The sequence below is a fragment of the Malus domestica genome, chromosome 05 (assembly GCF_042453785.1).
Source record: "Malus domestica chromosome 05, GDT2T_hap1".
Taxonomy (NCBI): Eukaryota; Viridiplantae; Streptophyta; class Magnoliopsida; order Rosales; family Rosaceae; genus Malus; species Malus domestica.
In genome coordinates this window covers 11,277,248-11,288,953 of record NC_091665.1, presented here as the reverse complement: position 1 = coordinate 11,288,953, position 11,706 = coordinate 11,277,248, and the positions used below count along the sequence as shown (strand labels likewise).

At 37.4% G+C, this 11,706-nt stretch overlaps 2 protein-coding genes across 4 annotated transcripts; both read right to left on the bottom strand.

The window, feature by feature from the left end:
* Positions 1-516: 516 nt before the first annotated feature.
* Positions 517-5,340, bottom strand: LOC103448418 (bifunctional dihydrofolate reductase-thymidylate synthase-like). Of its 2 annotated transcripts, none has more exons than XM_008387683.4 (12): positions 5,015-5,340; positions 3,779-4,275; positions 3,297-3,696; positions 3,145-3,189; positions 2,884-2,949; positions 2,189-2,250; positions 2,032-2,106; positions 1,773-1,938; positions 1,571-1,694; positions 1,341-1,447; positions 1,014-1,197; positions 517-808 (listed from the first exon to the last, which is right to left on the bottom strand). In XM_008387683.4, exons 2-11 carry the CDS (start codon positions 4,213-4,215, stop codon positions 1,087-1,089), a joined length of 1,593 nt encoding a protein of 530 aa, XP_008385905.1. In that variant the 5' UTR covers positions 4,216-4,275; positions 5,015-5,340; the 3' UTR covers positions 517-808; positions 1,014-1,086. The 2 variants fall into 2 exon arrangements, with proteins under 2 accessions (XP_008385905.1, XP_070678359.1); XM_070822258.1 differs by having other exon boundaries at positions 3,779-4,224; positions 5,015-5,171.
* A 1,011-nt stretch (positions 5,341-6,351) lies between these two features.
* LOC103448417 (diaminopimelate decarboxylase 1, chloroplastic-like) lies at positions 6,352-11,235 on the bottom strand. Of its 2 annotated transcripts, XR_001791533.3 has the most exons (9): positions 10,503-11,235; positions 10,218-10,392; positions 9,091-9,240; positions 8,460-8,621; positions 7,673-7,858; positions 7,049-7,171; positions 6,801-6,890; positions 6,563-6,702; positions 6,352-6,473 (listed from the first exon to the last, which is right to left on the bottom strand). XR_001791533.3 is itself a non-coding variant. In XM_008387682.4 (8 exons), the coding sequence occupies exons 1-8, from the start codon at positions 11,000-11,002 to the stop codon at positions 6,622-6,624; spliced, it is 1,467 nt and encodes a 488-aa protein (XP_008385904.1). In that variant the 5' UTR covers positions 11,003-11,235; the 3' UTR covers positions 6,352-6,621. The 2 variants fall into 2 exon arrangements, 1 of the variants encoding a protein (XP_008385904.1); XM_008387682.4 differs by having other exon boundaries at positions 6,352-6,702.
* Positions 11,236-11,706: the final 471 nt, after the last annotated feature.

Genomic DNA, 11,706 nt, shown 5'->3' with positions numbered 1-11,706 from the left:
ACTGCTACAAACTCATTTTCTCTATGCTTAACACAAGTCCTTATGCCGCCGTCTAAGTGTAAACACATTCATGGAGAACTCATCTCCCAACGCCCAGTCATAGGCTATTCGTCAGGAATGATTTACTCCATTCTTTCTTATAACTATATTGGTGGTTTGATTATCTTTCCCGGAGAAATGTAGGCACCCTTTCTTGGATTCAACCCCTCTCCCCTCATAGAAGATCATGGGCTAGTCCGACTGGATTTCACTTCCATCCATAGATGTGCGCTAATTTGGTTCCAACAGGATGGAAAAATGGTTAGGATCAAGTTAGGTCAAGAGTTCGTTTTTGTGGTTTCAGTTTTCCTGTAAAGTTGGAAACATATGAAGAGAATGCTGACTTCCAAGCAAATCCCATCCAAGCAAGTAGAGAGCCTGGACATTGCCAATAAGTCAAAATAACTGTTTCTTGCCTATCAAACATAACAAGCCTAAGCTCGTGGAACATAATCCACCACATATACCAAGCCAAGATAAATCATGTGATCCAACTCCATTTAATTATAGAAGTACAACATAGTAATTAAGAAAGCAAAGTGATGAGGCTCCATCCAGGTGACAAAGTACCGAAGCATGCTCAAAAATCAGAGGAATCAAAACACAAAACTATCCTAAATCACCTTAGAACCACCCGAGTCCGAGTGTATGTGGAACTAAGGGATTCCCGATTACTACAAATGCAAAGCTTCAAGTATATCCTACTACCAGTTTTTCATCTGTATTGAAACTCTACATCAACATCAACATCAACCATCAAATCCTGCACCTGAAACACGCAAAAAAGCTTCAGTCTCGCATAATGTCTAATTTAAGGAACAAGATAATCAAATTGTACAACTTAAGTTGGTTCAAACTTACAATCCCAACCGCATGCTATGTAAACTCATTTGAATTGGCAAGGTAATATCAGGGTATAGGCAGAGTTAGAGAACAAAAGATGCGTCAGTGCAAAGAAAGAAAGTGTCACTTGCCTTCAAAACTAACAGCAGCATCGCATAGATAAAAAGACTAGTCTCTGAGCTCTCTACTGAAAATTTGAAAGCCCTATACGGCCATTTTCATTTCTATCTTCTGATGAGGATCATAACCTATCAGTTGGAAATCAGCAGCCGCAAAAGAATCTATATTCTTTTTCTCAGGATTGATCTTCAAAATCTGCATTGAAATATAGGTAGGCAGCTGTAAATAAACAACGTATATAACAGAGAAATGCGATAGAGAGAGAGAGAGACAAATTAAGTAAAGTACACTTTCAAAGACCAAAAACAAGATCATGTATGTAACGTTATTAAACTTACTGGAAAAGGCTTGGGCAGTTTTTCAAGCTGCTCCTGCAAAGGCCTGATGTGAGTGCGGTAAACATGAGCATCCCCTAAGACATGAATGAAATCACCAGGAACAAGATCTGCACAAGATAAAAGTCTATTAAGGACTCTAAAGACGCAACATCAGATGTAAGTTCTTAAATCCATCAGGTAGCAATGGAGAAAGAGGTGCCAGCTAAAAGAGTACTATTTAGAATGCATACCACAAACATGAGCAATCATGCATGTCAGAAGAGCATATGATGCTATGTTAAATGGAATGCCAAGGCCGATGTCAGCAGAACGCTGATACATTTGACATGATAACTCTCCATTGGCTACATAGAACTGCAAGGAGAAAGAAGGATGTAGTAAAACAAACGAGATGTGATAATGAAATAAAAGTTATAACGTCTCAAGATAAACCTGAGCAAACATGTGACAAGGTGGGAGTGCCATCGATTTGAGATCAGAAGGATTCCATGCTGAGAGTATAATCCGCCGATCATCCGGATTGTTTTTAATCTTGTCAGTAACATCTAGCAACTGATCAAATCCTTGACCCGTGTAGTCAGCATGCATGTCAGTATACCTGTAACATGGAACAGAAATAAGTGAGTTTGAAACTAGACTTCATTACATAAATTAAATATCTAGAAGCTTAACTATACAGAAGTTTACCAACCTGGCACCAAAGTGTCGCCACTGGAATCCATATACTGGTCCCAAGTCGCCCTCTTCCTTGTCAGTTAAACCAACACTGAAGTGGCAGATACAAAAATCACTTAAAACTGCATAACACTTAGAAGTCCTCACACACATTTGGGCAGTCTAATACTTGCCTGTCAAGGTAATCTCTAGATGCATTCCCATCCCATATGTGAATGCCTTTCTCCTGAAGGACCTGCCAAGTAGTCAAAGACTAAAATATAAGTATTATATATAGACGGAAGAATCTGCTTTCTTGCATCAAACTTCTCTGTGGGATGAGGAAATCAATGGCATTTTTGTTGAAAATCTTGCTTTTTACAAACTAGAAAGTTGAGCATGGTCCCATACTCGTGGAAGCGAAAATTAAAATGTAACTTATGAGAACATAATTTAAATGCAAGAAGCTTCAAATGGTCCCTTTCAACTGCTGTAAATTCATAAAATTATAAACATTTTCAAAGCCACAGTCCTGAAAGCATCGAGATGAGTCATCTTTTTGTTTTAAATATACTGTGGAGAAACCACAAACACAAATTTCAAAATGCTCGACTTCGTACAGAAATCAACTTTTTAATAAAGGGGGACCCCAAGCCAACAAGGCTCCCCGCTTTGCGAGGGTCGGGGGGAACATCTATCATATGCAACCTTACCCTTGCTTTCCAAAGAGGCTGTTTCCACGAATCGAACCCATGACCTTTTGGACAAATTTTTAATAAGCTAGAAAAATCAACTCGCTCAGCTGTAGTCCCATATGATGTAAAGACAAAGAAACAAGGAAAAATATACCTAGCATTCAAAAGGAAAAGGTTCAACGAAATCGTAATACCTTGGCATTTGTTGAACCACTAATGAACCACAGAAGTTCTTCAACAACCCCTCGCCAAAATACTTTCTACGGACCAAATTGTCACAATGTATGTCAGTTTGAAAAGGATAGAGAATCAAGTACCTAATAATCTAACCTCATGCCAAGAGAGTAAAATGGAATCTAATAAATTTGAAGCAACACTTGCGTGGAAGAACAAACTTAGTGGCACAGAGTAGGTTGAGAGAAAAACAGAAATCTGAAAAGGGAGAATATGCATGCCTTAGTTGTCAGAAGGGGAAAAGTTCTTCGCAGATTAAACCGCATCTGTAGAGATACAAAGTAAATGAGTAAACATCAATTATCCATTTTAATCAATCGACTGTTAAATGAAGGATAACAGGACTTTCTTAAAAATCTTAATTTAAGATTACCTGGCAACCGAATTTTGACAAAGTACCAGTCCCTGTCCTGTCATCCTTAGCAGTGCCATCAGAGAGTATTTCTCGAACCAACCTTAGATACATGTGCTCCTCATGTTTCTCAAAAATCATCTTCGGCAGATAAGAAAAATTCTTCACCTCACACTTCACAGAGTCTGACTTAATATTAGAGTTCAGATCATTGTTTTCACAAAGGGATTCAACTGCAGAATTTCTTACACGAACATAAGTTGTGAAAGAATGACGAATGCCATTTTCAACCTTAGGAAAGGATGAATACCACGGCTGAAATACAGAGGAATCAATTGCAGGGATAAAAGTGTCACATTCAATGTTTGTCTCTATTTCTGTAATGTGAATGGCTTCACAGCCAGACGCATTGAGAGCTTCCCTGGATACAGAAATTTTAATAAAAAGAAAAGAAAAATAAAGAAACATGGTTTAAAATATTGAAATTAACAAGAATGTCACACCTTAATATCTGGCCACCTCCAATGAGAAACACTTTCTCAATTGACAGACAGTAAGGAGAAGCAGCTAACAATTCCAAAGCAGATGCCATGCTTCCGCATATCACAACATTCTCTGCAGTAGCAATATCAAAACTCCCGGAACGAGTCAGAACAACATTAAGGCGGCCAGGTAGAGGTTGATGCTCAGGTAGAATGCTCTCCCATGTTTTCCTACCCATTATAATTGCATTCTTTTTCGCAGGATCTGACGTGGTCACAGTGATGTCCTTAAAGAACTTGAGATCAGACGGCAGTCTCCAAGGTAGTTTCCCATCCTTTCCAATACCCATTTCTCGAGTCGCAGCCACAACAACTTGGTACGTCCTCTGTGGATTGGGTTGGGCGTTACCATTTCCATTTGCACTCACCAACAATTCACCAGCCATAGTTGAACCCATAGTCCGAAACTGGCCAAAATGAGAGCCGCACAGCCAATTATTCCGGAAGTGCAGTAAACCCTACAATGTAGCATAAATATGTTACGAATAACAAAATAAAACTAAATACAAAAGTGCAGACACGAGCATATAGCAATCGAACGAGAAAACAACACAGCAAAAGAGATCAGAGAAAGTGCATAAGATAATTGGGTACATTGTATTCGTAATTATCGAATTTCAAACAATTGGGGCATCTACATCAAAACCCGCCAAATTCAATATTTCGATTATCTATAAATCAATATATAAACCATTAACAGAAGCGTAAGGGTTATACAACACAGTTACCGCTGCTACCGCCCACTTCGACGTCAATCAGTGCAATTCAGGCGAAGCATTTAGTTAAGATTTTAGTGGATTTAAATGCTATACTGTAAATTAACTAATTTATTTATTAATTAAAATACAAATAAAAAAAAACAGAACATTTGCAATTTTGACATATTAATCTGATGGTAAAACTTGCATGGAAATGTGAAAACAAAATAGAGAAATTATGATCAGACCCAATCAAATAATTAGTCCAATAAAAACACAAATGCCACTAATTTCAAGCAGTTTAAACCCTATGACGGAAAAAATACAGAAAAAATAAGTAAAGCAAACAAAAAAAATAGAAATCTAAGTATAAAATAATAGATCATACAAAAAAACAACAAAATCACACCAAGTTAAATTAAATAAGTAATATAATAAAGATAAAATAAATAAATAAATAAATGGAATGGATTGGAATGGAATGCGAGAAGCAACTGACCGATCGTAACGCGAAGAGCAAAATCTTGGAGTGGGGGAGCTGCCAAGAGCAGCGGCAATCTAGGGTTTGAGAGCGGAAGGAGCGAGGGAGGGAATTGGATAAGGCTGAAACCGCTTTCTTCGCTTTCAATCCTTTTCTTTCTTCTTTCTTTTTTAACTCTGGGACTGAGAAAAAAGGGCGAAAATGTAGAGAAGGGGGGGGGAGAAAAAGAGGAAAAGAAAAGAAAACAATTGGAATCAACAGCGATTGAGTGACATGTATAATCCAAATGCAAAAGGGCAGTTGACGCGGAGTACCGCCAAGGACTCTGCTTGCGGAAGGTGGGTGGGCCTACTTAAATGCCCCTGCCCACAATTCCACTGATATGCCAACTAGAACAATATTATCAACATAGTGCTATTCTAAAGCCCCATTTTTACGTTTCACATCTTTATTAATTTTTTATCATTAATTTTCGTTGAATTCATTCAATTCTATGTTCGAAAATTGAGAAGGTTATTAAACGTCACTTTTAGCTAAACTAAGACCATTGATATTAAAAGGTTATTAAATGAATACTACTTGTCTGAATGTATTTTCATTAAATGAATTGCCAAGCAATTGATATTAAAAGGTTTTTTTTTCAAATAAAATATAATAAAAGATCATTTTAACTTTAATCTTCGATATAAAATTTAATCAATTTCGCGCGCTAAGCATTATGTTCATGTAAGAATTTGACAGGCCATCACACTACTATACCATGACTATAATTGTCAAAGAAGCTTCTCTAAGTTGGCGAGAGTCCATTGGGTAAGAAGTGACATAATAGTGACATTCTTCCTAACTAAGAAAAAAGTGAAAAGAACAATAAAATTCTGTTATATAAGAATTTACAAGGCAACCGTACCCAAGGAGAGATTTTATCTATGTGCCCGAAACTCGGTCAACAAGCCATGTATTATCTACAAGTCAGAGAGAAATTTTTACAAGTGTTATTCCACTTATATAATGTATGTGCCATTGTTTTCAACAAAACTTACAAATACCAATATGTTATCAGTACATTATAAAAAATATTGTTTCAAAATCAATAACGCGTCCGTTGTTTATTCGAGCGTAGTCAAAAGAAAATTTCTACCTATATCATACTTAAACAACAATAGCACTGGGTGTTGCGTATCAAATCTTCAACTGAAAACAAGGTGAAATTCTCTTGTAACCTGACGTTGTTTAGACCATGAATTGCTCATAAAAAACGATGCACTCAATTTAGAATTGTTCAAGAAAAAAAGGTGATTCAGAATTGTTAAAGAAACAAGCGATCCGTGTTTTCGATACCGTAATGCAAATGGCTCTGCAACTGGAAATGCCATAACTTTGATTGTGCAGTTGATAAAGGTTTGCAAATAGTTGCATAAAACTCTTCACTGCTTATCAATCTTTTGTTCCTTTTCCTCTCATGATAGCTACAGTCGAACTAGTAAACAACAAAATAAGGAGGTAAAAATCACAATAAAAGCTAACTTCGTATCCCAATACAAAAGTTCCAGAGTTACAACAAACCACCATGAATTAAGGGGAGATTCGGGCCTCTTTAGCTGGCACTAACTTCCAATCTCTCGCAATCAAAGACCCTCAAAGAATCGCATGTGGTCTTCAAATGTCTCTGCATGACGGATCTTGGCCACTGACTCATCTTCTTGAACCTGAAAACATTGTAAAAACTCTTAGAAACAAGTTACTGGAAAAGAGGATAGATACTGGGGTTACGGCGTAGGGATTGTTTGCAGTAACAATCACACACCCAATATTCTGGAGGACGCATTTTAAGATTGTAAGTTGAAGCCATGCTCATGCAGTAAGCGCCTGCGTCGTGAACCACCAGACCAGCTCCCTGAAATGGCAACTTTAGTTCAGCAATCAAGCACCAAAATCCAAAAAGAAAACCTCCAGAACAGAATAACTGAGAACATCATCGTCGTTTGATCTCCTAGTTATACAAGACAACAAATGATTATAGCTCTGACCTTCCAATAAGAAGTTTACAATTACCTTCGGTGGCGTTGGAAGTTCTCTATCCTTCCCTAAAAAATCTGCAGACTCACAGACAGGGCCCACCACATCGAAAGTCGAAATCTCAGCATCAGGTGGTGTAGGAGCAACTAGTTCTATATGCTGCAAGAAAACTCCCACAAGTCAACTGAGATTTCAAGCCAATAACAAAATGGCAAGTCTTAAAAGAAGGACATGATTAATTATTATGCGACAGTCAATGATTTGAGTCTAACATTATAGCAAATAAGGAAAGGAGTGTGAGATAAGGCAACTGAAATACACGACATTTGATCAAAGGTAAATCAAGAATGATGCATTCCAAATGGTATAACAGAAGCACAATAAGACACAGAGAAACAAAACTGATAACAGTAATTTTTTAGTGAATGAAGCTGAGAAAAGTTTCCATAACAAAGTAACAAGGGCACACAGTAAGCCACTATAAGAAAATTACTTGCATACATACAAAACACAAAATAAGATCCAAGAGTTTACACCATGGATTACATTGAAATTTTTCTCGCACAATGAAAGGATTTCAATTGTTCATCATCTCCGGTTAACATTAATGACTTTGACATCAAAAGCAAGACAAGCAGTTGACTACACTTGAAAACTTACTTGATAAGCATCATAGAGACTGGGACGAATAAGTTCGGCCATGCTTCCATCAATCACAATAAAGTTTTTGGTGCCATTTGTTTTGACACCTGTAACTCGGTTGACCAAGCAGCAGGTGTTTGCAATAAGTGATCTACCAGGTTCAATGATAAGATTTAGACCTCGTGATAGGACCACGCCACGAACCTACACCCTCAACATCAACATTGAATAAATGTTAGTGAAAGTTCACATCAATCAAGATAGAAAAAACTTTTGATTCTCTTCAGTAGAATAACCATAAGGGAGCAAGCCCTAGGAAAATCCCTGAAGAAAGTCTTAAGTGTTTCAGGAAAAAATAGTCAATACTAGACCTGGCATATATGGTATGCTTATTGATTATTTGGGAACAAAAAGCTCGCAGAATGGTATGGGCAACTTAATCCCTTATAGCACTTACATGATCTTCATGAACCAACTCCATAAAGAGGCTATACATTCTTGTAATAAATGTAGATGCAATGGTCATACATGGACTCAACATTCTAAAGACTCATTCTAAACACATCACATTTAACATCTGTGAGATCCAAAGGATAGGAAAAAGCCAGTAGTCTACACTTGAGATTTCAAGGAGCACCGTAACATGCATGTGCGTACTGCAGCATTAATAACTTCCTTTTTTATAATACTACATTAAGGTGTTATCCCATCACTCATGTACGCAGGAATTGCATACCTAAGATAGAAAACAAGATTCTTCTCAAAAAAAAGATAGAAAACAAGATTCAAAAGAGATCAAACTCACAGTGTTGATTAGATCTCTGGGTTTCGGAAGTATGGCACCAGAATGATAATAATCTATCCCAAGTCCACCACCGATGTTCAAGTAATCAACTTGAAAACCTTGAGACCGGATTTCATCGATGTACTTAACCATAAGAACAGCAGCATCCCGGAATATATCCACCTGGTAATACAAAAGGGAGGGGGGAAGAGAGAGAGGGAGAGAGAGAGACAGGGGGGAGAGAGAGAGAGAGAGAGAGATACTTAGACTTTGTAATCTGAGAAGTGGGTGTAGTCTGTCACAGAATATTAACAAGAAATCCACATATACTAAAATAGCATAGCAAAAAAAAAACGAAGAATCATAAAGTCAACCAGCCTGAACAGAAGAAGGCGAAAGAGAAGGGCAGCTTATAATGCCTTCCAACCAACACTTACCAGCTGAATTTGAATTGGACAAATTAAACCTTTATTCACAAAAAGGTTCTTTATTTAAAGCTGTAACTCTGCATTATGAAGCATAAACCAATTGATTTATGTTTCTTCTTAATGTGTTCTAGAATGACCAGAAACAAACATGGGTTTGAAAAATTTATCCTAGTTGAAAAATTATATTGATAACATAAAAGCATATGCACAAGTCATCAGCATACCTTGGTAATGGTGGATCCAAGATGACAATGGGCCCCAACAAGTTTTAGCTCATCAGGGTGTGCCTTCACAGCATCCAAAAACCATTGCAGCTTCTCATTTCTAATACCAAATTTGGAATTCTTGTTCCCAGTGGCAACGTAAGCATGAACCTATGAAAACAACACATTAAAACAGAACATAAATGAATTAAGATCAATTTAAAGTTCAAATGCTCAGTACAGAGAACTTTACAATAATATTCAAAGGATGTGCCTTTACAAAAATATTCAAACACTAGCCTAAATCTGCAATTGAAGTTGGAGGAACTGGTGAGTCATGGTGATTTGGGTACGATCTGTCCAGCATGGCCCATACCAAGCATCTGTCTACATTTGTTTCTAAGAAATATAAAAGGGCATCACATTCAAATAAGTGTAACTATCTGAAGCACTACCATTGGTAAAATTGAATTCACTTTCTACAAAAATAGAAGTGCATATGTGGTGCTCATGGTCCAAAGTTTTAGGTTTTTCATGTCAGCCTCCGTGTAACATCATAAACAGTTTTCATTGCCAAAGCTACGTAGCATGGGTACTGCTCCCCTGGTAGTTGGAAAACACTCTTCACAGCCACAGAACTATGTGGGACTAGGGAAAATATCAAACTTGCCATAATGGATGTAGCATTATTATGAAACTAAAAGTATGCAGTCATGGCAAGAACACTGCTGGTTAGCTACATAATTAAGAACAAAACTTAAAGTACAGATGATATTAATCATTCTATAAAGTTAACATGGAAAAACTATTATGAACTGGTATCAAATATAACTCAATAGGAATTCTGATTCTTATCAAATTCCTTGTTAATTATTAAAAAATTATCTCACCATGAACCATATTACGCATCAAACACATTCTATATCTTGAAATATTCAGGAAACGTGATTCTCGAGTTATGCATCAAGAACCTTCCTAAGTTCTCATTCATATAATTTTAGCTCAAGCGTCACAATATCAAATAATGACTTTCAGTTAAAGATTTATGTCCTAATTTTTCTAAAAAGCATATCAAACATCTCATATTTCTAATTTCCTCACTGCCATGATTCATGAACATTGACACATCGTGGTTTAAGTATGCATACCTGAGGATCTACATCAGGGTTGATCCGAAGTAGAACATTGACCCTCTTGCCAGCAATCCTCGCAGCGGCAACAATGTTTTCCAAGTCAAATTCACTATCGATATTGATAAAAACACCTTCTTGGGCCGCTAAAACCAAGTCGTCCAACAATTTTCCATTCCCGTTAAAAATGCACCTGCACTCACACAATTGTACAACCATGAATTCAAATATTCACACAAACAATTATAAATAATATATAAATATATATATACACACACACACTGGGTTATGCAGAATTTTTACTTGGTGGGGTCGAACCCGGCTCGGAGAGCCAACCGGAGCTCATTCCCACTGACAAGAACAGCACCGCAACCCAATTGCCTCAAATGCTCCAAAATCTTGAAATTGTTATTGGCTTTAATGGCGTATCCGATGACGGAGTTTAACCCCTCCAACGCCTCCTTGTAGGCCTCGACGTTTCGGGTGATCTGAGGCTTGCTGTAGAGGTAGAAAGGGCGTCGCTCAACGGAATCGATGACGTCCTGGACCTTGAGGCCCTCGCAGTAGAGAAACCCATCGGAGGATTTGGAGAAGCAGTGCTCGAACGGCGTAGTTTGGGACAGGGATGTGGATGGGTTTTGGGAGACGACGGCGGCTCGGAGGACAAGGGGTTTTAGGGAGGTGCGGGGTCGGAGGGGTAGAATGGGGTTTTGGAAAAATGGGTTTCGGGTTAAAGGGTTTTTCAGGGGTTTGGAGAAGGATGATGGGGCATGGAAATGGAGCTGTGCCTGTGCTGCCGCCATTGAAAGCTCAAGGGGAAGAAGAAGCAGAGTGAATGCTGACTGCTACGAGACCTGCTGTTTTACTGACAGGGAAAACTTTTGAACCAGTGCTTTCGTTTATTTTCTGACGGTTAGATTTTCATACTTTAATCTAACTGCGCAGAATAATTAGTAAAAATACTAATAAATTCAAGGGGTTAATAAATTCAAGGGGTTAATTACACATGCACCTTCAGGTTCTTGGCATATCACAAACATCCTATGACGTTTTAAAATCATTTCACAAAACCCTTTTCGTTAGGGTTTCATTAGTTTTATGCTGACATCAACAAAAAAAAAATTAAATGACAAAATTAACCTTATTTATATTCCAATTAGAAATATGATATTCCAGTTAGGAATATGATACTCCAACTAGAATATGATATTCCACTTGTAGCTCAAACATAATATTTCTCATATTATTCAAGTTAGACTAGCCTAGTGGCTTTGTGTTTCACATGATACAAGAAATTTCTTAAGTATTAAAGAAATTCCTTGTGTTCCAGTAATGTTTTCTATGCGTTTCTTGATCATCTTCTTCTTGTTCACAATATTCTTCCCCTCTACTAATAGCCAACTCTATGACTATGAGCTTCAAGCATTAAAACAATATACAATCAAAATAAAACTTAACACGACACATTTAATAACAATCCAACATTCAACAATCCAATATTTTCAAC